At 41.3% G+C, this 26,401-nt stretch overlaps 1 protein-coding gene across 1 annotated transcript; it reads right to left on the reverse strand.

Annotated features, from left to right (window-relative positions):
• Positions 1–25,231, reverse strand: TCP11L2 (t-complex 11 like 2; the record flags this gene model as incomplete). Its single annotated transcript, XM_084256454.1, has 9 exons — positions 24,956–25,231; positions 22,031–22,166; positions 18,958–19,078; positions 17,799–18,019; positions 16,010–16,146; positions 8,418–8,605; positions 8,026–8,207; positions 4,458–4,630; positions 1–245 (listed from the first exon to the last, which is right to left on the reverse strand). The coding sequence occupies exons 1-9, from the start codon at positions 25,110–25,112 to the stop codon at positions 1–3; spliced, it is 1,560 nt and encodes a 519-aa protein (XP_084112580.1). The 5' UTR covers positions 25,113–25,231.
• Between the last annotated feature and the right edge of the window lie 1,170 nt (positions 25,232–26,401).

Here is a 26,401-nt window from a genome sequence, read left to right on the forward strand (position 1 = left end):
TTAGTTAGTAGAAGATGAAGTGTCTGCCTTCTCCAAGGCTTCCTCACCGAACAGCAGCTTTCGAAGTATATTTGCATAAAATGGTCCATATACTTGTTTGTTGAGATTCACAATGTTTGCATATTGACAGCCTAGCACTTCTAGCTCCTTCTGAATGACAGCAAGGCCTCCAGGCATGGGAGGCATGCATTTTTGAGGGCTTGGAAGACAAAGTATGCTCTTCATGTATAGCTGGATGCGTTTATCTGGGGAGAAAAGAAGATACCTTTAACTGTCCCATTATGAAAGCACATCATTTTAAAAAATGAGAACAGAAACTGCAGTAAGTGAAATGCAATAATGTTCCCAATTATTAGCCCTCCCTCTATCCAGGCCCTTTACAAGACAGTTTTGCACTTCTTCCCATCAAAGGCTAGAGTCTGTTTTCCTGTGCCTTGAATCAGGGCTGGCCTCACCCTGCCTTGGCCAGCACAGAATTAAGTAGAAGTGTTGGCATGCTACTTCCGAGCCACCATCTCAAGGGACACGGTTTGCATCTACTCTCTCTGTCCACAACCCCCACGTGAACTAGCCTGGATCTGACGAGAAGTCACATGGAGGGAAGACCAGGGATTACATCTGAGGACACGCTAGACCAACCTGTAACTGACCAACTCCCAAACAGTTGAGAGAATCCAGTCAAGATCAGCAGAGCCACCTACGCAAGCTATGTAGGATGGGCCTCTCCAAAAATGTTTAAATAGAAATAGCAGGCTTTTTCTAACAGGTGTTGCCTTGGCCTATGAAACTAAGGTCAACAGAGGCCCTATAGGTCTCAGTAGAAACTTACCATACACTTAAAGAATATAGGTTACCTAGATTGAGGGACATCTCCAGAAATAACCTTGTTATTGGGGAAACCTATTTTAAGGCAGGGCCTCCTCTCTTCTTGATGCCTCAAGCTCCTGTCCTGTTCCTTAACTCAAGATATGAACCTTAGGTTTGTCCCATTTACTTTAGCAGTTGCAGTCATATAAATTCTCCATATGTAGATAATTAAATTTGGGGTTTTCTCCATTACTAATATATCTCATGTTAATTTGTTTGCTTGTCCAGCCCAAGAAGAAACCAGAGAGGTTGGGGACTTTTCTCCTGCATCCCAACACACAGCTGACAACAACGATAAGACTGAATCCAGCCAGACTAGAACTAGCTAACTACCCCCACAGACTTGTAAGCAATACTAGATGTTTATCTATCTTTTCACTATGGAGTTTGATGATGACTTGTAATGTAGCAATAGCTAACTGATTAAAAACAATATGGAGCACTTTTGTGGTGGGACAGAGGATCTTTTACAAAATCTCAATACTTAATGTTTGTAATTTTAGCAGTTTAGTTTGGAAACAGAACACAAGAAGGAAACTGGGTACTGTGAATGGGGATGGAAAACCAGGGCTAAAGCTGGTCAACCTTTCTGTCCCAAGGATCTAAGTGCTCAGTTTATTCTAACTTCTCTGCAGGCAGAAGTTAAGCATCAACTGCATACTGAACTTTCCTTTAGATTGGCTGCCTGACTCTTGGGAGCCCAGTTCTCTTTTCACCACAGATATGGTCCACTTTCCTGCAAGACTGTGTAAAGAATGGAACTCTTTTCAAACTGTTATTATGCTGACAGGTGGTTCTGTCTCCTCTGTGGACAAGTCAGTTCATAGGCCAAGACTTAAGTGACAGAAGTGTTTGTCCAGATAGGAGCAGCCAAGCCAAGTCCCATCTGAAGGCGTGCCATGGCTTTCAGAATAGCAGGAGAGATGCTCTAAGTGAGTCATTTGAGTTGCTAGGCAACAGTACTTTAAAGGAGGTTTTAAAATGCTTTCAATTTGCAAAAGGACAGGAGAGCTGAACTGGGGAGAGCTGGGTGGAAAAAATCCGAGTGGGGCATTTCCTGGCCCCCAAGAATATTCTCCTGATATTGCAGGTACACCCCTTAGCTAAACCAAAGGCACAGGGGACATCCAGATACTTTGGCCACTCTGCCAACAAGCAGCAGTGCTCCAGCTCTGGCTGCTGTGCAGATCTGAGTAATTCAGCATCTGAACTCAGCCAACCTAGGCCCCAGGATGAAGACATGCAGTGACCTTGAGCCCAATTCACACTCTAAAGAGGCAAAGCTGCCCTAGCTGATCAGAGTCAAGAATGAGAGAAAAAAATGAATTTGTTGTTGAAAAGCTCCTGGGACTGGGGGGCTATTTGTTACACAACATTACTGCAGCAATAGCAAACTATTAGAAAGAGCTGCATAACATCTGGGAGAAATGCCAGATCTGAATATGTAGAGCTGAAGGCCATCCACATGAAGGAATAGTTCAGATTCCCAAGGATGTAAGCATATGGAGGAAAAATACCTAACATTTCAGGAAGGGAACATGGGGGAGAACTGCATGAACAGAGATTGGGAGACAAAATGATGCTACTGCATTAAAAATAAATAATAGGGCCTCCCCTGGTGGCGCAGCGGTTGAGCGCTGGGCTGCGAGGCTGCCCGCAGCCTCTGCAGCACCGCCGGTTTGTTCCCCGGCCACCGACGAGGGTCCCACAATAAATAAATAAATAAATAAATAAATAAAAATAAAAAATAAATAAAATAAAATAAATAATAACTGTAGACAACAGATAGGAAGCCAATGTCTCAATATAATTATCTTAGATATGGTTTTGTCCACATTGTTTGGAATTTAAAAAAAGAAACTGAGCTCCAAAGTCAAACAGGCTTGATAGGACTCTCTATTCTGCAGCTGGATAGATAAGGGAGAGTTACCCAGCTGCTCTAACTTTCCAATGTTCTCCCCGCCACAGGTTTATTAAACGTCATCCATGGTCTGATATGGTACCTGGGGATTACGCAGTGAGCAAATACCATCGGTCCTAGGAGGCCTGCATGCTGGGGAGGTCTAGCAGTGTGGTAGGGACTGCAGGCAGTCTGCCCCTCCCCTATGAAAACACTGCAGGCAGGCAGGGCAGATGCTTGTCAGCAGGGATGGTCTCAGCCACTGGGCTGTGGTTATGCTGTTGGTTACTGTTAGCAACAGGCACCTCTCAGCAGCGGCCTGCAGGAGGCCACAGGGCTCCTTTCTGGGGGCGGGGCTGAAGTTCTGAGCTATTAGGTGGCCTGTGTGGCCTAGATCTCTACATTCCAGGTCCTCTGGGACAACGATGAGAGAACCATTTGAGAGCCTCAAATAATAAGTATTTGTATTCTGAGGGAAGTCAGTATATCTCTGAAAACTTGCAGGTTAGTTTCAGAATGTTAGTCTATTCTGATTATTTTTCATTAGAATTCTAACTGTAGTCTGCACGCTTTTCCTCCTTCTAGACATTATTCCTCACCCTCTGTAGGAAGTCTCTGCAGGAGACACTGGCTTTGTGTCCCACTCCCCAATCTCCTTCCCACAGCCATGGTTTTGTTTGGGGGAAACCCGTTTTTCCCTACTCTCAGACCAGGAATTACAGATAAGGTTGATTCACCCTGGCTTCAGGAACTGAACATAATTCCCAGGCTGAAGTTACTCTCTCTCTGGTTAAATGACAGATTCTAGAATGGATTGGACCTATTGTTGGGCCAACCAGCACCAATGACACTCAAATTTTGGGGTCATTCATTAAGCCAACAGGGGAAGCTGACTGCTTGTTTTTCAATTGGCTGAAACATGGAGAGACGCAGGCTGAAGCCATCCTGGTCTGATGGGAAGACAGCCAGCCTGCAGCAGGCAGAGGGACGAAGGTGGGGCCACCACAGCCATGACAGTTTGAGCTCTCATTAAGCTGTACTGTAGCCAATCCCAGCCCGCTCTTTTCAGCCATGTGAAAAAATACATTCCCTTTTGCTTAAGCTACTTTAGAAATTTAAATTCTCTGTCATAGGTAGCAGAAAAAGTCCTGATATATTTTCTATTTTCCCAACTCTGCAATACAACTTGACACCAAGATATTCACTTTCTTAGCAGTAGAGTATAAAAAAGGCCCACCCATCATGGTTCTCAGTCCCAGAGCCTCTGTTCTCTGCTGAAGTGGGACTAAGGAACAGGCCTCAGCTCATGTAGGGCTTGCTCACAGCAGAATCAATACCTACTTTCTGTGAACACACTGCCAGCTGGTATGGGCTGTTCATAGGCTTTATCATCTAGGCTTTATCATTACTAGCCAGCATTATGCTGTTTTCTGCACAAAAAAAATCTTCGAGTTGGACAGTAAGCTGGAAAACCCTGAAACATCCCTCTACTTCACTGCATATCCTCACAGAAGGAGCAGTAACTCCCAAACCTTTGAAAACATCAATACTTCCTTGTATTTTTAATATTGATGCTTCAAAAGCAGGAAATCTTAAGTCTAAAATCTTACTGACACTTGACATTAGTAATAGTGGAAAATTAAAACATATTGGAATTGAAGCAGAAACCAATAAAAACATGAGGACTCACCAATCAAAGACCGGATAGGATTGCCCTCCTCTTCGATACTTGAAAACTGACCTAGAAGATTAGCTTGAATCTCAGCATTTAAAGTGGGTAAACCTCTCTCCGTCAAAGTCTTATTAACCTCAACACAAATCTGAACACCGATAGAATTCAAGGCTTCCTTCAAGTTAAAGGTCCTACAAAACATAAAACAAAAGCCCATCAGGGATGGTTTGGGTTTTTTTCATTAGTTTTTGGTTGTTTTCCAAAAAATATACCAATTTCAAATGTCTACCAATTTTCTTTATGCAATGATAAGTTGTATCTTTATACAAATGGTAAGTTCTGCTATTAGAATGACTCCCCAAATAGTAACTATTCCCAAGCATCAACCCATAAGTAGCATATGTTTAAATTTTTAAAACCATTTTACAGATAGTGTTTGAATAGGAAAACATAGAAAAGTGTGGTCCAAAAACAAGTCTGTAAACCCACTTTCTGATAGTAGGGCTAGCAGAAAGGGAAAGAAAATCCTTATTTACCTGTTAAAATAAGTCCTTTTGGTCTGAATAGCATAGTTGTTTGTTTTTTTTTTTAATGTATGCTTGTAAATGAGGAAGAATTGATTCCTATCCATGCCTGAGCAGTAAATCTATATAACTAGTCAAAAACAAGAACCAGTGATATTAGAGGTCAATACCAAGAAGGTGAATTACCTAAAACTTTTGACCCATCTTGACCAAAGATAAGCAGCTCTTCCCCATTGTTAGTTTCAGAAAACTGATCGATAATCCCCAAAATAGAGTCTAGAAAACTGTAAAGTGGTAGATTATTTAATAGGTAAGAAAAAAGATAATGGGGAAGGGCATTGTTGGGGTCACACTTTGGGGAATGATGATTGAAAATTGCATCTCACCCTCCTGAAAGGTACTTCAAGAAAAGTCTGCACAAAGTGGGTGTTAGAGGATGAGAGAGCAGCCTGATGATGGAGGCAGTGTGGGTAATGGCTGAAGCCTGCATTGCTGTGCAGACCTGAGTTCAAATCCTAACTCTACCACTAACCTGCTATGTGATTACGCCAGTTCTTAGCAGATCATTAAGCATTTAGTCGATGCTTAATGAGAAGAAGAAAAAGAGAAAACCGTTTTTCATTATTATAATCATTAACAACAATAGGAAACAAGTCCTTAGTGTTCTGTCTTGAGTGAAATGTGTTAAAAATCCACACTGAACCTGTATCTGGGGTCCTACAAGCCAAAGGTAGACTTTTCACAGCAAAGTTTTTATTTTCTGACTCTTTGCCCACTACAAGGTACTGCCCTAGCTTTCTCCTCTTCTAATCAGTGAGTTCTTGAGCTAAAGGAAAAATTAATTTTAGCAAAATCCATGGCTTCCCTTTCACAATAAATAAGGCAAAACTGTTGTTAGTTTTGGAGATGCATCACAAAACAAGTATAAATAACATCTGGATCCACTGACTATTTGGAATAGTTTCTTCTTTTTAATATTATGGAATGCTATTACTCTCTCCATAATGAGGATAATTGAGAATTGACTGTATTCATTTCTTAACACAAGTTGGGGAGGGGACTAAACAAAACAACTAAATAGCCAGAAAGGCAGAACAACAATAAAGAGAATGATTTAACAACTAAGTAGTGACTGGAAGCTGACATTCATCAAGCATTGTGTGTGTGTCAGACACCTATACTACATGCTTCACATGAATCATCTTAAGTTCCCAGCTCTCCAAGGTAAGTACAATTACTATTCTCTTTTTTACAGTGAGGCAGTGAGTCTCAGGGTGATTCAGGAACTTGTTGAAGGATACATAACAAGTCAATAGATGCAGGACTGAAACCCTGGCTTGTCTGACCCCAAAGCCTGTACTCTTAGTAACCTTATCAACATATGCTTTATATTAACACATAAGCAGCATGGGGGGGCAGTCATCAAAGGCTTAATAAATAAATGTGTCTGGAGAGGAATGGTTATCAAGTGTGGAGAAACACTAAGGTAAGATTAACTGCATAACCAGAGAAGGATCCTTTTCATTTTAGGTCCTGGGCCCCCTGATAGCACAGGGCTCTCTGCTCGCTGTGCCAACTGAAGCAAACCCCAGTTCTCTCTTGAGCATCAATTTAAAGTGAGAACTTTGGATTCTGTAACCACTGAGGCTCCTTTTGACTCTTAATGTGGACTTTTAGTGAGTCCGAACCTGGGACGTGATGGTGAGGGAAATTAGACATGGGGGACTGTCATGTCTAGTATGTAGTAAATTTTTATTGTCTTAGTGTTCATTATATACTATTTTAATTGTAACAGGTGTAACATCAAAGTATACCATATAATAATAACATGTATGAATGATTAGTCTATTTTTTATTATTATTTATTTACTTTAGACAGTAAGGTACCAGGTAGTTAGTTTTTATACACGTAATTTTATTGTCTTCTAGCCAGAGCCTGGGAAGTTTGTTTATTATTTTGTTGTTTTTAAACTGTGGAAATGTACGCAGTTTATTTCCAGGCTCTTAACACCAAGTCCTGTCACCCAGAGGTTTTCCTCCGAGACGCATGTGTTTTCACATGCCTTAAGAACTCCGGTCAAGGCCCTTTTGTTCACTGTACAGGGTCTCTCCATTTTGTTATTTTCAGACTGTAGAAATGTAAAAGCATGACTCCACGCGGGTCACTTTCCAGACTCTCAACACCAAGTCCTGTCACTTAGAGGTTTTTCTTTGAGACGCATGTGTTTTCACATGCCTTAGGAACTCGGGTCAAGGCCCTTCTACTCACTACACGGGGTGGCCGCCTCCAACACTTAATAATCTTTAAGAGTCTAAGATTTTCTTTTTTTGAAAAGTATGTGTTTTCTGAGTAATGGGAAGGCATGTGGGAGGATAAGAACATCTTCCTTCAATGAGAGGAGCAAAGAGCACAGTCCCTGCCAGCACCTGCAAGGGGAGCCAGCAGCAGGAGCTGTCTCCTCATGGCAAGATCTGCTTATTGATAACATTAGGGCTCTTCTGGCTTGGGCAGGATTCCCAAAAGGATGACCCAGATGCAGAATCTAAGGAGATCCTAGTGTGTGATAAGGTTTGATACCGGGAAGTGAATTTAGCAAAACCCAAATCTTCACTGGTCTTATGTAACATGTCTGAAGGACAGAGATATCACCCTCTTGAAGACAGCAGGCTGGATTAGTAAAGCTGGTGAACACGTCACTATAGAAAAATGATGGGGTCAAAACAACCTGGAAAGCCTCCTTGATAGGGCATTCTGAACACTAAGGTTAGTGGATTTGTTTTTTGTTTGTTCCACAGCATTGACAAAGAAGCACTCTTGCACACACCCATCCTAAGTGGAAATACTATATTCATTCTGGCACTTGTCATGGAAAAGGCCTCTCCTTTCCTAGGAAAGGACATTTAAGCCTTCAGAGATATTAAAAGAAATTCTAGAAAAAGATGTAAGACAAGTTTCTCTAAAGCACAGTCCTGACTATCACATCTAGATGTCCAAGGTTATTCATGCTCTGGAACACAAGCCGAGACTTCATATCAGGAACAGAGAAACATTGTGAACTTACTTTTTGTTCATGTCTTCAAGGAGAACAGCTGAAATCCTCTTTAACCTGTCTGCAAGCTCAGGTTGGCCTTCTATAATAGCACCCATCATGTTGTTGGTAATTAGGGACAGGCAGGCAATCGTTTTCAGTTGATTCAGCTTCTCCGCCAGTTCCTGAAGACGTACTTCATCTGTCCCAAGCGTCTAGCAGATTTATTTAAAATGCAAAAATAGAAAGGGAAACTCAATACCATAAAAGTGTAAAATAAGCAATGTTACATCCAAATTCCCATTTTTATCTAATTTTAGTACAGTCATTAAACCACAGGCAACACAGACAGATCAGCTGATTCACGGTTAAAACTTAATAATTAAAATATTGGAAAACTTGAGGGAAGAAAAGAAATCACTCACCTCTGGAAATACTTTTTTCTGACAATCCCACTGTAATAGTTTCAAGTAACTGTTGTTGAGCACCGATGTGGGGCTCACGCTTGGTTTGGTAGTATTTTCAGCTCCAGGAGTTAATGCAGTCTCAGAAAGAGAAAGTAATTCTTCATCGAGAGATTCTTTTATCCAGTCTGTAGTATGTTTAAGAGCATCTAAAATGAAAAGGCCACATATTTGTCCTACAGCTGATGGCTCCTTTCATTCACACACTCTCTGTGACAGATACTGGGTTAGGTGCTGGGCACAAATGAAAAGACAGTCATGCCCTCAAGGAGCCCAATGTCCAGAAAGACCTCTAGATAAACCAGCAATTACAGCAGAATACAATGAATGCCAGAAGGCACAGTGGGAGTGGAGGAGCAGAGATTTTTCCAGGATTGCATTTCTAGAGGAACACTTCTGTAAGTGACACTTGATGATACCAGGGAGGAAACAGCTGTCTATTCCAGGCAAGGAGAAGAGCCCCTACACAGCCCTGGGAAACTGAGAGAAGCTGGCACACTCTGGATGCCACAAGCAAATCCACGTTTCAAGTGCCTAAGTCGCTGGGGGAATGAGGAGGCCAGCAGATGGCACACAAGGGGAGATAGGGGCCAATTCACAAATGACCTTGAGTTTTGTGTAGATAAGGTGTTTAGGATAAAGGCATTGATTATTAAACACTCTGGGGCTCTAGACCCCTCTGAGTGTCTTGCTAGACCCATGCCTATCCCCAAATGCACATGTATGCTAGTGTGCACAGGCCCACAGACAAGGGTCATTCTATCTTATCAGATTCACAGACCCAAGTTACAAACAGCATTCATTTGACCATTTCCATCATCCCAGAAAGTCATCTTATCTCCCTACCCAGTCAATTTGTACCCCTTTCCACTGTGCTTTGCTTTCTATCTTCATGGAGTAATTTCACCTTCTAAAACATCATATAAGTGGAATTGGTGTTAAACATACAATTTTTTATTACTTAATTTTCTTACAGCATAAATTTTTGGATAGCATTTGATTTCTCCCCTCAGGTGTAGTCTCTGTAGCTCTCCCACTGCCACAGCACCCATGATCCCTGTCCCTTGTCTTCCCTCCCCAGTTCAGACATACCTTCCTCCCTCCTGCCTTGCTGAGTGCCTCAGATCTACTGCAAGCTTACAAGTTTTATCTTTTTCCTAACTTTTTGTTTGGTTTCTCTATATTCCACACATCAGTGAAACCATCCAACATTTATCTCTTTCCTTCTGACTTATTTCGCTTAGCATGATCCCTTCCAACTCCATCCATGTTGCTGCAAATGGCATGAGTTTATTTTTTGATTGCTGAGTAGTATTCCACTGTGTATATATACCACATCTTTTTGATTTATTCATCTATTTGGGGGCATTTAGGTTGTTTCCATATCTCTGCTACTGAAAATATTATGGCAATAAACATAAGAGTACGGGTTTCCTTTCAAATTAGTCTTTTTATGCTCTTTGGGTAGATTCCTAAGAGTGGGCTTGCTGGATCATATGGTAGATCTATTTTTAGTGTTTTGAGGAACCCCTACACAGCTTTCCACAGTAGCTGGACCAGTTTACACTCCTACCAGCAGTGAAAAAAGGTTCATTTTTTAACCACAGGCTTGCTAGCATTTGTTGCTTCCAGTTTTGTTTTGTTTTTTTTTTAAATGAGGGCCATTCTCACAGGTGTGAGGTGGTATCTCATTGTGGTTTTGGATAATAAGTGATAGTGAACATTTTTTCATATGCCTGTTAAACATAGTATCTTTGAGATTTATCCATGTTATCTTAAGTATCACAGTTCATTCCTTTTTCACTGTTTAAAATAACTTTATTTTGTGGAGCTACCATACGACCTGGCAATTCCACTGCTAGGGATCTACCTAAAGTACACAAAAACATTGATTCAAAAGAACACCTGTGCCCCTATGCTTATTGCAGCACTATTTACAATAGGTAAAACCTGGAAACAACCCAAATGCCCAAAAATAGATGACTGGATCGAGACGATGTGGCATATATACCCAATGGAATATTATTCAGCAATCAAAAATGATAAACTCATGCCATTCGCAGCAATGTGGATAGAACTAGAAGGAATTATGCTCAGTGAAATAAGTCAGAAGGAAAAAGAAAAATATTGGATGCTTTCACTTATAGCAGGAATATAGGGGAACCCAATAAGACATCAGTGTAAAAAATATTAATAGTACAAAACACAACAAAGCAAAAACGGACAATTATAAATCAGAGATATCCTGCAGGGGAGGAGGAGGGAGAGGGAGCAGAGGGAAGGAGGGAGGAGCACAGGGGACTGAGGTGATAGTGCACAGGTGCCTTGGGGAAGGAAACTCTATGGGGACTACACCTGGGGGGTGGGGAGGAAGCAAATACTGTTTAAAAATGAACAGTGATGTAAAAAATAAAAAAATTAATATTAAATTAAAAAAAATTTATTTTGAAGAATTTAAGACTCAAGAAACTATATATAGTACAGAGTTCCTCTGTATCCCTCTCTCACCTTCTCTCAACAACATTTTACAAAACTACATTCCATTGTCAAAACCAGGAAACTGTAACTGATTTACAACCACTAACTTGCAAGCTTTTATTTCACCAGTTTTCACATGCATTCTTTGTGTGAATGTTGTTCTTTGAAATTTAATGACTATGTATATTAGTGTAACCATCAGGATACTGAACTATCCCTTACCATAAAAAGAAAAAACTCCCTCACACTATCCCTTAAAGTCACATTCTGTTCCCAACTCTAACCTCTGGCAACCACTGATCACTGTAATTATGTCATTTTTAGAATATCAGACAAATAGAATCATACAATATTCAACAAACTTCGGAGATTTTTTTTTTAACTCAGCCTCGAAGCTAGTGTGTATATCAATAGTTCATTCCTTTCCATAGCTGAGTAGTAGTCCACTATAGTTTTGTTTATTCACCTGCTGAAAGGCATTTGGGTTGTTTCTCCTATAGGGCTATACAAATAAAGTTGCTATTAACATTCTCAGATAAGTTTTTGTGTCAATGGGAATTTACATTTCTTTGGGACAAGTTGTTAGTACTGGGATGATTAGGTTGTAATCAGTAAGTGTATTTATAACAAGAAACTAACAGTACAAACTACTTCCAACACACCACTGGCAGTGCCCATAGAATTAATTGCTTGCCAAACTGAACCCAGTATTAAGCAGAGAGGTACTTTCCATTAATTCTTGAAACATCTGACAAGTAAACATAAGCTGGCAATGTAGAGAGGCTGATTACCAACAGTCTCTTCTCCAAGAGCTTAGAAAGCAAACTCAGAATGGGGAAACAACTTTACTTTGGAATCCAATTTGCACTGTACACATGAGGGACAAGATGAGGCAGAGATGAAATCCCTGAATTTGAGTCTTAGACTTAATTTGATTTTAGGGAATGTGTGACAATGTCATTAGGTTATCCTTTCACTTTAAACGAGTTTATCAAATTCAATACTTCTGCATTAAAAATATGTGTCACTGGAAATGAGGTTCTAAAGCTTAATTCACTTCATTTTCTAAGAATAAGGCACTGAGATACTATAATAAAAGGGATTTTTGTGATTAAGGGAAACATAATAATTCCATTATGTTAGTAGTTTGTTAGCAAACAACTACACCCCTCATCCAATTGTTCCCAAAGGTGCCTCTGCAACTGCTCTGAAGAGACAGTCCACCCAGGTGATGGAAAGGAGGCAAGGAGAGGACGGCTCCTGCCGTCAAGCGAGTCTGGCTGAAATGAGACCGCTTCCAAGCACACAGTAACCCCAAAGGCCGGACTGCCACCACACTTCTTAGATTCTTGATGACCAAATCATCCTGGAGCATGGAAAAAATAAAAAACCCACACATTTTTTCCTCCATCATGAAATGGATTCATTCCAATTCTTTTCTAGAACAGGGTGTCTCACCCTTAGCACATGACATCTGGACTGGGTAATTCTTTTCGCTGGCGCTGTCCATTGTTTTGTAGGGTTTCTGCCGGCATCGCTGGCCTACACTCACTAGCTGCCGGCAGCAATCTTCTCCCCCAGTGAATGACTAAAAATGTCTTCAGACATGGCCAAATGTCCCCTGCAGTGCAAAATCACTCACAATTGAGAGGAACAGTTTAAATAATAACATTCATTTACTTTTATTTGCAAGCATTTCCTCCAACCGTGAGTGAAACAACTCATACATCAAGAACAAATGAAATTTGACATATTGAAGTTCACTCAGAAGGAGGAAAGTTTGAGGGCAAGATTTTTCTATTGAGGCTGTCTGCCTTAGGACAAAATTCACTTTATTTTACATTAGACACAGTTCTAAGGTTCCTTACTAGAAACAAATTGCTTTTTATACTGAATTTCCTATAAAAATACGTATTTGGTAGAATTCATAGAGCGGTGACTGCTAAAAAAAAGTAGACTAAACACTGGGGCAGATTTTTTAAGTATCACCGGACAAAATAAAGAATAGTCACCCTGTGATTCTTCCTCAAACCCAGCCTTTGAACAGGGGTAATTTATGAGTAGCTGTTTGCTATACTAAAACAAAACCACCCCTAGAATTTCACAACCTTGTGTCTATTGGCAAATGTTGTTCTTGGTCTTTCTGGTTTTATTTATGAACATATAAAAGATTTGCAGTCTTTTATTTAAGGAGGGATATACATGTAATCATAGATACAATTACAATGTGGCAATAATAAGCATTTATATTGCAAGCTTAATCATTTACAACTGATACATTTAAAAGCCCATTTAACTATCTCAAAGACGAGCTAGGAAAAGACAATTATAATGCAGTTTGATGTAATTTTTGAAAAGATAAAGTTCTCTAGGATTTTTGAAATCACATGAAATGAAGCTCATGAGAACATTGTATCAGAAAAGGTATTATCTAAAAAAATACAACTCTCTTTTCTGAGTTTCTTTAAAATTAGTTGTGGTGGGCCTCCCTGGTGGCACAGTGGGTGGAGCACCACACTGTGAAGCTGTCCACAGCCTCTGCAGTGCTGGTTTGATCCCAGCCGGCCGGCGAGGGTCCCACATGGCGTGCAGACCTCTCCTGTCTTGCCTGCTGCTCCCCTCAGCAGTGTCTTTCATAAGTCTGCCTGTTCTGTTCCCCGCTCTGTCTCTGGTGAGTTCTCTCACCTGCCTGCATATCTGGCCTATACCCCGGTTCTTGTGTAAATAAATAAATCTTTAAAAAAAAAAAAAAAAGCAAAATCCTTAAAAAAAATAAATTAGTTGTGGTAATTACCCCTTGCCCTGGGTAATCGGTTATTCTTTCCAGTTAGTTTTGTTGTTGGCTCTACTGTGGCTACCTCGTTGGTGCTTTCTACACGAGCCTGACCACTGCCTAAGGCTTTCTTTGGTGTATTCTAAATAATGCAATTATAGGGCCTCCCTGGTGGTGCAAGGGGTTGAGCACAGCGCCGTGACTCTGCCTCAGCCTTTGTAGCACGGGTTTGATTCCCGGCCGGCCAGGGAGCTACCCACATGGCACGCAGATCTCTCCTGTCTCACCTGATGCTCCCTCAGCAGTATATTTCGTCAGTCTGCCTGTTCTGTTCCCCACTCTGTCTTTGGTGAGTCCTCTCACCCTCCTGCACCTCTGACCTGTACCCCAGTTCTTGTATATAAATAAATAAATCTTTAAAAAAAATAAATAATGCAATTATATAAAATCTCCCCTTAGGCAAAATAAAATCATTTTTTAAGTCAATTCAGAAATCCACAGTTCTTCTCTGTATTCATTTTCCAGTAATTATTTTATAAATCACACACACACAATATTCCAACAATGCTTTCATCCTTCTACACGACACTCAGGCTCTTATTTTGACAGCAGGCCACAGTGGCCGACTTTGGCAGAGAGACTCGAGGATATAATTAACAGCTGACATACACTCTGCTTCCTGGACTCTTTCTCTGGGAACATATTTAGAGCTGGGCAATAATGACCTATATGCACAGCTGGATTATTCTATTCTTAAATCTCTGGAAATAGACAGGTTCATGTGAAAGGTACAGATGAATTACGGGTCAGTAAACCTGGTTTTTAATGTCAGAAACATATCACTTGAGATAAACAAAATTATCATTCAACCCTCTATTAAAGAATTGGCTCAAGATTCCAAGTTATCTTGATTCAAGACATGGTGATATTGGACACATACATATGTACACATAGGTATGCACATGTATACATATAGACATACACACAGGCACAATGAAACCAGCCATTCTCAGGAAAATGCTAAGAACAAGTTACTATAGATAAGGTTTCAAATTCAGCCTCCACTTCCCTTAATCCCTCTGTCTTTGCAGCTAAAACCCAGCCCTGGAGCATAGAGTGTTGGTTATAGGAAGGCTCCTTAGGAATCATCTAGTCCCATAAGGCACCAGCTGCCAGAGCTCCCGCTGCAACACCCCTCCTGTATGTGCACATCCTGTATGAAGACAGCAGTGTGCCTGCTGGTTGAATGCATGTGGCCTGGCCACAGAAATAGCTAGCCTATCCAGATTTCCCCACTTAGTAGCAGTCACCTACGGTAAATACCTCAACTGCATTTTTCTCATTTGTAAACAGTGGGTGGCAATAGTCACAGCCTCACAGGGTTATTCTTGGGCTTCCATAGGCTAATAAATGTAAAGTGTTTGACACACTGTCAAGACTTGGCCCATGATGAGTACTCAAAGTGTTTGCTAGTGTTGACTACTATGAGCCAGATGACTCTTTAAAAAGCTAAATCAGACATTGCTCCCCTACTCAAAACTCTCCAAAGACTTCTGATGACACTGGGAATGAAATCTAAATTTCTCTAAAGTCCTAATATGGCTCGAGGTGACCTGCCTTTGCCTTCCTCATCCTCTACCATTCTCTCTCCGCTTCCTCTATTCTAGCCAGCCTGTGTGCCTTGTGTTTGTCCAATGTCACAAGTCATTTTCTGCTTTAGGGTCTTTGTACTTGCAGTTCCTTCTGGCTGGAATGTTCATCCTTCAAATATTCATACCCTCACTTATTTATAAACTCTGCTCAAATATTACATATCAGACAGTGCTCCCCAGTCCAACTCATAAAAAAACCCACAACCCCCACCCTCACCCATGCCCCTTTACTATCACCCCTTTATCCTATTTCTCCATCACAGCAATTAATACTACATCTGATAATATGTGTTTGTTTATCATGCCTAGTAAAATGTCAGGTTTGGGGTTCACAACTCTATTCTGTTTTGTTTAGTGGAGTATCCACAGCATCTAAGCTGTCTCTGGAACACAGTAGAAGCTTAATAAGTGCGTGCATGTGCATGCTTGTTTGTGTTTGTGTGTGTCTGAGAGAGATGCATGAAGAAATGAGTAGTGCTTAGCACACTTCCTGAAACATAGGAAATTATTACAAATTGTGACATCAATTTTAGATATTAAACATGTTCAAAGAAGGCTGAAATGCTTTAGTGACACTCATCAAGATGTCAACATAAGCCTATTATATCTTCATCCAATTTCCTTATAAACACACATTATATTATACTTACCTGGAGTTTCTTCTAAAATTTCCTGGAACTTGGTTCTCTCATAATCCACCAACTGGCGTTGAAGATGGGGTCTAATACTCCAAATTGTAAAATTGACCATATCCAGTTTCATGAGGTCCAAAACGTGAAATATTTGTCTAAAAAGTATGCAGTTAAAATAGGAAGGTAATTTAAAAATTAGGCTGAAACTCATAGCGTCTACCTACTGTACACACTAGAAAGACAACACACGCACAAAATAGTTTTGAAATTCCAACTGCCATTTGGCAAGGTCTTTTCACAGACAGCATTACAGGTGCATTCCAAATGGATTCTTCCACAGATTTCAAGAGTATTTGGTTTAGTGATTACAGTATCTCTGCTGAAACATTCCTTCCAGTTATAAACTGATAGAAAAACAAAGAAGCATAAACAACAAATCTCAACAGTGAGACAAAAAAGATTCAAGCAGGAATTTTCATTTGAAAACCCCTTAAATGTTAGGAAGCCTGAACATTGTATAATGGTTTTTTTTTTTTTTGGCCAAACGGAATAAGAGGAAAGAAAAGAGAAGGCCAGACGAAACAGGAATGGGAAGTGAGGCCCAGGGGACAACATCCTTCAGGTTAGAGCTGGGCAGCCCTATGTTCAAAGACAGTGTTGCAAACCACCAGCTCAGTGGCCAGGCACAAGATACTCAGTCTCTCTAAGCCCCAGTTTTTTTTGTCTGTGTAAAGAGAGGACAAGATCAGCCTTGGAGAGATATTATGAAAAGCCAGTGAGATAATCAATGAGAAACGAGGAACATCGTTTCCACTTGTGCAAGGATTCCACAAGTGAAGAATCTCAATTTTCCAAAGCTGAGCAGAAATCTAAAGATATATAAAGTCCACTTTACAGATGGGGAAAAGTGTGACTCTGAGAGGTTATTACCTTGCTCAAGGTCATACAGTTACCTGCTACATGCAATTTTTTCCTCCTACCTTTCTAACACTATAGTATAAAATTAAATTCTCAATGTGGCTATATTCATAAAAAAGGGGAAAAAGTTCCCTTCAGTGCCCAAAAGTGTGGGGTCACAAAGATGTTACTGTCTACACAGCCATATCAGATTCCTACAATTTGAATCTCACCTTACCGCCACAGGGCAGCTGCGGCAAAGAAGACTTGTTGGCCAAAGAGCCATGCTCCTTTTCCAATAAGCAGGTCTGAGGTGGAAAATGTGTTTTCCAGATATGCAACCACATTTCCCAAAACTCCTGCAATCTAGGTGGCCCCGTGGGATGAGTTAGAGTCAGTGGAATGTGTCACTTCTGGGCCACGACGGTTAAATACTGGGTAGGCTTCCTCGTGATCTTTCTCATTCATCAGCTGAATGTAAGGGTGTCTGAGGACTTGGTGCTGCTAATATATCCTTACTAATAAAGGAGCCTTCCTAGATCCTTGCCTAGGTTAGGTGCCCCCTGCCGGAGGCTCTATTAAAGCCTCTCCACTGCCTCTTCTATAGCAGCTACCACCGTAAGTAATTCCTTGTATCCCCACTGACTGAAAACTCCCTGAGGTCGGGGACTGCATCTCTCTTTTTCCAACACTGCATTCCTCAGTTCCAGCACTTGCCCATGAACAATGTTGTTGTGAGTGACTGCCTTGCTCCTTGCTTTATTTGGCTTTCTTTGAAAGTCAAGGGTTTGTTTTTTTGTTTGTTTGTTTGTTTGTTTGTTTGTTTTGAGACTAGTTATTACTATCTGTTCCTAAAGCCCCGCAATTCCCTCTGGAATGAACTAAGAGAACAGAAGTCCCAAGTGCTCACCGCAGCACCTGCACGATGTTGCCAGTGACCTTCAGCTCCCGGATGTCGCCATCTCGCATGGGAGCACAGAGCTTCCCCATCGTACTGATGATGTAGTTGGCCAGCCCTTGGATGTCCACAGCGCTGTGCTCGGCTTGCTGCCTAATGAGGTCTGTGTCCAATACTTCACAGATCTGGTCACGAAGGCGGTTGCCACCATTAATCAGAAAAGAGAGAAGAATCTACGCAGGGAAAGGAGAGAAAATTAACAGCATTGTTATATGAACAAAGGCTGTCCCTTTTACTTCAGTGTCTTGTCCATGCTACAATGCCCCAGATGGCCTACAAGTTTCCTGTGCTGGGTGGTGGGATCGTTCCAGCGTCTCAACTCTAAAATAATACTCTGATCATTTGAACTAGAGCCCCCCTCCCTCCATGGGAAATCACTAATACTATCAGCATGAAAACAACTGGCAAGGAAGCAATTACTCAGTTTACAAGTTGCAGATCATGTCTTAAAAAATATCTTTTAAAGAAGAGAAAATGGAAATGCCCCATAGGCTCCATTAACACCGTATATTTTACATATAAAATATTTACCTTTAATAAGCAACCTCTACAGAGTGCTCACCACACAGCAAACAGTGTACTTATAGACACAAAGCACCTGGTTTGGCACCTGGCTATGAATGAGAGCTTCAGTTCAAATCCTTTCCACCCTTTCGAGCTGTGTGACCCTGGGTGAGTCAGGAGTTTGATTTCTTTATATAAAATAGTATCAGAAATAGCTACCTCACAGTGTTAAGGATAAATGAACAATCTAATGCTTGGCATAGAATAAGCACTTTGTAAATGTAAAGGCTAAAACAACTATAACTGTCATGTCATTTCATTCTTATAACTACCCTAGAAGTACTTGGGAAACCAAGACTCAAGGAGGAGAGGCTGTCCCCGCGCCAGGTCTAACTCCAGAGCACCAGCTGTTCACCACCACAACCTCCACTCTGTGCACTAAGCATTGCCCTGTGCTCCTTTTCTTCCTCATTTTCCCTGCCTCCACCCCACTCTGGAAGGTACAGGAAGAAAATCCTTCCAGTCACATCCAATGCTCTTTGGAGAATATGAAAATGATCTTCCAGGAGAAAAAAACTGCTAATTAACACTGACAACATCAACTCACCTCTCTGATTTCTTCAAACAGCTTGATGGCATATTCATATTTGGGAGGCTCAGCATTCAGTTCCGCTTCCAGGAGGTCCCAAAAGGCCTGGTGGACAATGTTCTTCACTTGACCAAACAAGCTACAGGAATGAATGGATGTTTTTTTCAAAATGAGCATTTTTACTGATTGTAAAAATATGCTCAAGGTAGAAAATTTAGAAAATGCAGAACAACAGAATAAAAATTGCCCATAATACCATTGATATCTGACATATTTTCCTAGTTCAATGTATTTAACATAATTAAGAATTCCCAGTATATACTTATTTATTTAGACTTAAACTTGATTCTTCAATATTCTCTCCTAAGTGTCTCCTTCATGCTTTAAAAATGCTTCCTTCTGGGCCTCCCTGGTGGTGCAAGGGGTTAAGTCTCAGCACTATTAAGCTATCCACGGCCACTGCAGTATGAGTTCAATCCCCAGCCAGGGAGCTGACCCACATGGCATAGCAGACCTCTCCTGTCTTGCCCACTGCTCCCCTCAGCAGTGGATTTCAGTAGAGCTGCCTGTTCTGCCCCCTACTCTGTCTCTGGTGAATCCTCTCACCCTTCACACCTCTGGCCTACACCCCAGTTCTTGTATGCATAAATAAAAAAAAATAAAATCTTTTTAAAAAATGCTTCTCTCCTATAGTTTTCAATAAATTCATCAAATTCTGCCCTAAGCAGATGCTGCAGTTTACCTTGCTACCGCTCCCGCATGGATCTTTAGACTTGCTCTAATGAAATGAGATGGCTGAGTTGCTCTTTCCTCAACAGCTGAAGTTTCATGACATGGAATAGAATAGACTGACCGCAAGGATACATGCCTTTGAATGCCTGCCAGCTTCAGCTTAGATGTTCCATTTAAAGTAAGCCAGACCAAATTGCTGAAATAGGAACCTTCGTGGAAGTGTTCACAATGAATAGGTAGCCACCTTACTTCACCCATTATGTCAATGCCCTAAAATAGGTGCGTATCAAAATACACATTCCTACTAAATACCTACACTATTCTGCAGCAGTTTTGAGAAAAGCATATTATTTCCCTGCATTGTAATTATTTACCAGGCTCTATTGCTCACCGGGTGGAGGGCAGGACTTCTTCAGGTACTTGCCATTGTAGTTAATACAGCATCTGACATTTAGTGAGTGTTCAATGAATGAACAGTGAATGACTTGATATTTTGGAAGTGTTTTTTTTTTTTAATTGCCAATAGCTAAATGTACAATAGTGCTATGAAAATTAGGTTTCTGAGAAGTTAAAATTGTTAAATCGAATTAAAGTTGTTTCAATAACTGTGAATAATATAGTCTACTCACAAACTTTAAATGTTAAAACCTGTTCCAGTTGCCTAACTGGATGTATAAAACAGAATGCCATGTCCAGTGTTTGAGATGCTGGAGAGCGGCCATGCAATCTGAAAGGCCAGCAGTACTCCTGACTTGATGAGCCTCCCACTCCTGGCTTGAATGAACCAACCAGGACAACAACTTTATAAATTCCCATAGGGACATCAGAGTTTAAACTTAAATTTCCCTATAGGCTGCAAGGTACTGCTTAAACTCTTTAAATTTTCTAGAGAATATGGGTAAGGAGATGAGAGCAATCAAATCATAAGCATTCCTACTGGATATCAACAACTGGACTTTATTCACCAATCCCCGGCCCCCAAAGAAAATATCCCTGAGGAAGCAAGACTCAGAGATGGTCTCAGCAGAGCCAGAATTCAGATCCCAGGGTCTGCCTGATCGTGAGGTGCCTTCACTATGGCCTATACTAACAATTCTAGAGTTTACAGTACCAATACCCCCGACTGTCTCCTGCTGCACTAATTTTTCACTTCAAACATTCATTTCCATTAGCAGGTCAATAAATGTTTATGCAACATCCAACATGTGGTAGACCCTGTTTTGGCACAGGGGATAGTGCAGTGAAAAGAAAGTTTGTACACTCAAAAGCTTATTATGTTAGCAGGGACAAAAAAAAAAAACACATTAAGAAGAAACAGATAATTTCAGAGCTATGAGGAAGACGGAGAAGACGATGTAGCAGGTAGGGACGTGGCAGAGGGTGCCGATCTTGCTGAGTGGTTAAAGAAAGCTTCTCTGAGAGAGGACATAATCTTTGAGTTGAGACTTGAGTGGGGAGAAAGAAAGCAGCCTGTGCAGGATGAATGCAAGAACTTTGGAGAATAAAGTCCCTGGGACAGGATCAAGCTGGAGTGCGCTGAGGTCAGGAGGGGAGCTGTGTGTCTAAAGCACAACAAATAGGAGGGGAAGCAGTAGAGAGGAGTTGGAAAAGTAGGGCCTGCGGCCATGCTAACCAACATCTGTATTACTCTAAGTGTCAAGAAAACCACTGAAGGGTCTTAAGCAAAGAGATGATCTCATCTGATTTGCCCTTTAGAAAGGTCACTGTGGCTACAATGTGGATGTGGAGGAAGAACCTGGGGAGTTAAGTTGGAGATGGGCAACTAGTTAGGATTAAAGAGTCCAGGTTGGAGATGATGGTGGCCCTGCCTAGGTGAGCAGCAGAAGCAGTATAAAGGTAAAGGATCAAGGTGGAATGCAGTTACCACACAGATACACCTACTTTCCACACTCTTAAAAAATACTAATGATTATCATGAATAACGCCCCCAGAAAGACTATGATTTACATTTTAAAGACAGAACATGATTACATTAACTATGTTCCTTTAAAAGAATTAAGTTCTAGCTGGAATCAACTATTATGTTTTCTTAATTCACAGAGCAGATGCCTCTGGATTTATAATGGCACCAGGAGATTAGAGATTCAGCACCGTTATCTATAAGCCAACTTTGCCTTTAAAGATGATTCATCTGTAGCAATGGCTTGAGGCCTTTTCTTCATCTCTGTCCCAGGAGATTTGGAGCTACTGCAGTCAGACTGATGTAGGATCTAGGGCACTCCTAGAGCTCCCTCAGGAGTGAGGCTAACCAGCCGTGTCCATACAGCTGTGATTCCTATGTTCAGAGGCTTCTAAAATCTTCAATTAAGTTTATGTACAACAAACGTCCCCCGGTTACCTGTTCTCAGGAATGGGAGTTGGTTTCACTTCAAATTTCTCGTTGACAGCAATTTCATGAGCAAGAGTCAAGTTTAACAAGTTCCCTGCCGCAGCAATCACTTCATCGTATGTGAGAACCCTGGGAGGGCTTGGTGCTGAAAGATAAACCAACCAGTCAATGCCCCAGCAGAGAAGCTGTCATCCAAAGAAGCCCCCACTGCAAATGGGGTGTCAGTTACTCCAATATATATTTTCAGGGTTTTACAAGTAAGAATATATTCCAAAACAGCTGATTGATAAAGACTTCAAAAAGTCAAGAACTCCTTTGATAGCTTTGGTTACTGCAACTGGTAATAAACTCTCAATGTTTCTGAGACAACCTTATCCATATAGGCCAATCAAAAGTTACTTTTTTTTTTTTAAGATTTATTCATTTATTTATATAAGCACTGGGTCAGTCAGAAGTGCGGGAGGGTGAGAGAATTCACCAGAGCCAGAGTGGGGAACAGAACAGACAGAATGACGAAATACACTGCTGAGGGGAGCAGCGGGCTCGGCAGGAGAAGTCTGTCGCGCCATGTGGGGCCCTCGCTGGTGGCCGGTGATAGAACCCGCGCTGCAGAGGCTGCGGGCAGCTTCGCAACCCAGTGTTCAACCACTGCGCCACCAGGGGAGGCCCTCAAAAGTTACTTTTTAAATCTCCTCAGTTTTTAAGTTCCCTATTAATTGCATCATTACGTGTACTATACAGAAAATTTTATTCTGTAACTCCAAACTCTCATCAACTTAAGCAGACTTACTAAAAAATAACTGGTTTTCAAAAGCTATAATTTCTAAAAGTATGGGTAGTATAGCATAATGCTAAGTTATCATTTGAAACTTAGAACTGAACCCAAATTGGTAGTTATCATTTGATTTTACTGAGGTACAGCTTACCTTCCTCACATGGCTGTTCTGAGGTGACTACATTATCTAAGAGCATAACAAAATCTCACTAAAGGTAGATAATTTAAAACAAAATAAATTTAATAAACTAGGTCATTACTTTTCAGGAAGAAGGTATAAATAAGGAATTATTCTACTTATTTCTAAAGAGTATTTTAAGAAAATATTATAATATGTGAGGTAACACTTTTAGAACTCTTAGCTTCTTTAACTAAAGGTCATGATCACAAGCCACCTTACTGACAGGCAATTTAAAATAATAAAAATAATGGTAACAATGATGATATTATAAGGTACAGGATGAGGAGGAAGAAGGGGGAAAGAGTTGGGGTGAGGGAGAAAGAATGGTGATACAGGGCCTCCCCGGTGGCGCAGCGGTTGAGCGCTGGGTTGCGAAGCTGCCCGTGGCCTCTGCAGCGCCGGTTCGATCCCCGGCTGCTCCCTGGCCACCAGAGGAGGGTCCCACATGGCGCGCAGACCTCTCCTGCCGCCCGCTGCTCCCCTCAGCAGTGTACTTCGGTCCCTCTGCCTGCTCTGCTCCCCGCTCTGGCTCTGGTGAATTCTCTCACCCTCATGCGCTTCTGACTGTACCCAGTGCTTGTATAAACAAAACAAACAAACAAACAAATAAATAAATAAAACATGCCTCTATTAAAAAAAAATTTAAAAAAAAATTAAGAATGGTGATACACAGAATTAGTAAAGCTCTTCTTCAGGATGCCTAGATATGATATTAGCAGCATCAATTCCAAATATAGTATAAAGAATGAGAAAAGGCATAGAAACCTGGGTGGTTGTTAGTGTGTTTTATCAACTCTCTTCCCCATTAAGAGTCTCTTTAAAAATGTCAATACCCTTTAGTCCAACAATCTAATTATATCCAAAGGAATTCCTGGAAAAGCTTTAAGCACCAAGATGTTCATAAAGCACTATTTGGAACAGAAAAAACAAAACAACAAAGGAAATGAACTAAATGGCAAATGATACAACAATGTCAAATACATTTACAATACATTCATGTGGTGTAGTAGGCAGCTATAAAAACTATTTAAAAATATATATTATCCTGAGTGAATGTTTTAGTTATAAGACTGAGTGAAGAGTCCACACAGATGCCTAAGTGAAAATGGAAGACGTGACCAAGCCCTGCCAGCTGTCATCTCCAGGAGGTGTGATAGGGAATATCTTATTCTCTCTGTACTATGCATATGCACATGCACTTTCCAAATTTTTAAAATGAGACTGTATAAATTTAAAATAAATATAAATGTACAACTTTTTTTAAATTGGCATTTGAGCATATTAAACACTAGCTGATTCTTTCTGCCTCTGTTTTTGTCAGTTTAAGGTGTTATATTTCCTATCAAAATGCCAACTAAAAAGCCAAGAAAAAAGACAAATACACGCTTTTACACATCTCTAGCTTCCATATATATAAAAGGACTTTTTTTTTTTCCCCCACTGTAGCCACTCCTTCAACCCTTTCCTCACATCCTCAGCATATGTAGTAATTTTCCTCATGTGCACCCTTCTGGGGTGCTTTGTACAACAGATTTTGAAATAGGCAGGAAACCCTTTATATTATTTCACTTCCTGCCTGATCCCTGAATTAGGGCAGGTTTCCTTCAATATATGTCGGAAATGACCAGAAAAGACTGATTTGAATTGGTCCTAGAATGAGGCCCCAAAAATGATCTTGAATGGCTTTCCAATACAGTGACAAGACAAATGGGGTTGAGAGACCTGCTTTATCATCAAAGCAAAGCAGATCGGAGACAGGGAGGGAAATAAAAATGGGCAGGTTGTCAACTTTAGAGGCTATTTATTCCTGAGTGCATGTACCAGATAGCAGTGGGGCCTTCGCAGTGCTATTCTGGTACATTGAGAAAGGGGAGGAAGGGTGTACTTTGAATTCATTCATTTCTGAATTTTAAAATCTGACACATTATATGTGAAGCCATCCCCACCACCCTGAGCCCCTACTCCCCTGTCATCTTACATGTAGGAGAGCTGGATTTGCTGGAGGAGTCGCTTGTAAAACTCTGCCTGGAGCACTCACAGTCACTTAGTGAAGCCATGCTTTCAGAAAACTGGGATGAGTCGGAATCACTCGGCTGATCCTCGCCCATACACTGCTTTTCGCCATTGAAAGGCATCTTGGGTCACTTGCGTGTGGGTCCAGAGAGAGCACCTGTGCAGACAAACAGACCCTGCATCAATGTGCTGTGGTATGTCCTCTGATGTGCTGATGCTTCTGCCTACATAGGCAGCAGTGCCTGCAAGCGTCATGGGGTTGGAAAGCACCCCAGAAGATTGCCTCAGCCTTCCCATAGCACCCTGGCCAAGCTATTACTAAGCCTTCAAAACTGCCTTCCAGAAAAGGGGTTCCATGGGCATAGATTGAGCTTACTCAGAATATACTCTGTAAACATGGGGCAACTCTCAGCAATAACACATCTCTGAGAAATACATGCAGGATGCACACACACTCCTCCTGCAGTGCCAAAACATGGCAAGGTAAGCGTGCAGGGTGGGACTCAGCACCAGGACTGCATTGGCTAGAAGTGCCTTCTGTTATTTTCATGTGACCCCGGGGAAGTCACTAAGTCACCTCCCCTCCTTAGCAAAACTGAATTGAAAGACTAACCTCATAGGGTTGGTTACTGAAGATGAAAGAGAATTAATCTTATTAAGGTGCTATCAAAGTTAGCTAATTGTTAATGCTCCTATGTCTTTGTTTGAAATAAAATATATTTTTGAGGGGCCTCCCTGATGGCACAAGGGGTTAAGTACTGTACTATGAAGCAATCCGCAGCCTCTGCAGCACGAGTTCTATCCCCAGCCAGGGAGCAACCCACATGATGCAGCAGACCTCTCCTGTCTCGCCCGCTGCTCCCCTCAGCAGTGTATTTCAGTAGATCCACCTATTCTGATCCCCACTCTGTCTCTGGTGAGTCCTCTCACTCCCCGAATCTCGGGCCTGTACCCCAGCTCTTGTATGCATAAATGAATAAATCTTTAAAAATATATATTTTTGAAATGAACCTCTGTGGTTCTCGGTGAGCCACCTGAGGAAAAGGGAAAACTGGTAAGTCTTTAGTTTCTTCTCTATATTCCCATGAGCTGACGTGATATGAAGTGTAAAGCCAGATACTTAGTTTTTACTGACAATTTTGAAAGTACCCACTGCCACCCAAGGAACAAAGAGGTACCCCAAAAAAATCCCCATTCACAGATGTTGGGGGTGTGGAGTGGATTCCCAGGGATATGGGGACTTATGATGCATAAAACCAGCTCCCTGACTCCACTTCCAGTGCTGTCTAAAGGACACTGGATTGCCTCCTGGAGAAGGACAGACCAGTGAGCCTGGGCACAACCTGCAAGGAGATCCGGGCCACACAGGATGCCCAGGCCAGGGTCCAGGAGCTCGAGCCATGGCCATGAG

This window comes from Talpa europaea (genome assembly GCF_964194135.1).
Source record: "Talpa europaea genome assembly, chromosome: 15".
Taxonomy (NCBI): domain Eukaryota; kingdom Metazoa; phylum Chordata; class Mammalia; order Eulipotyphla; family Talpidae; genus Talpa; species Talpa europaea.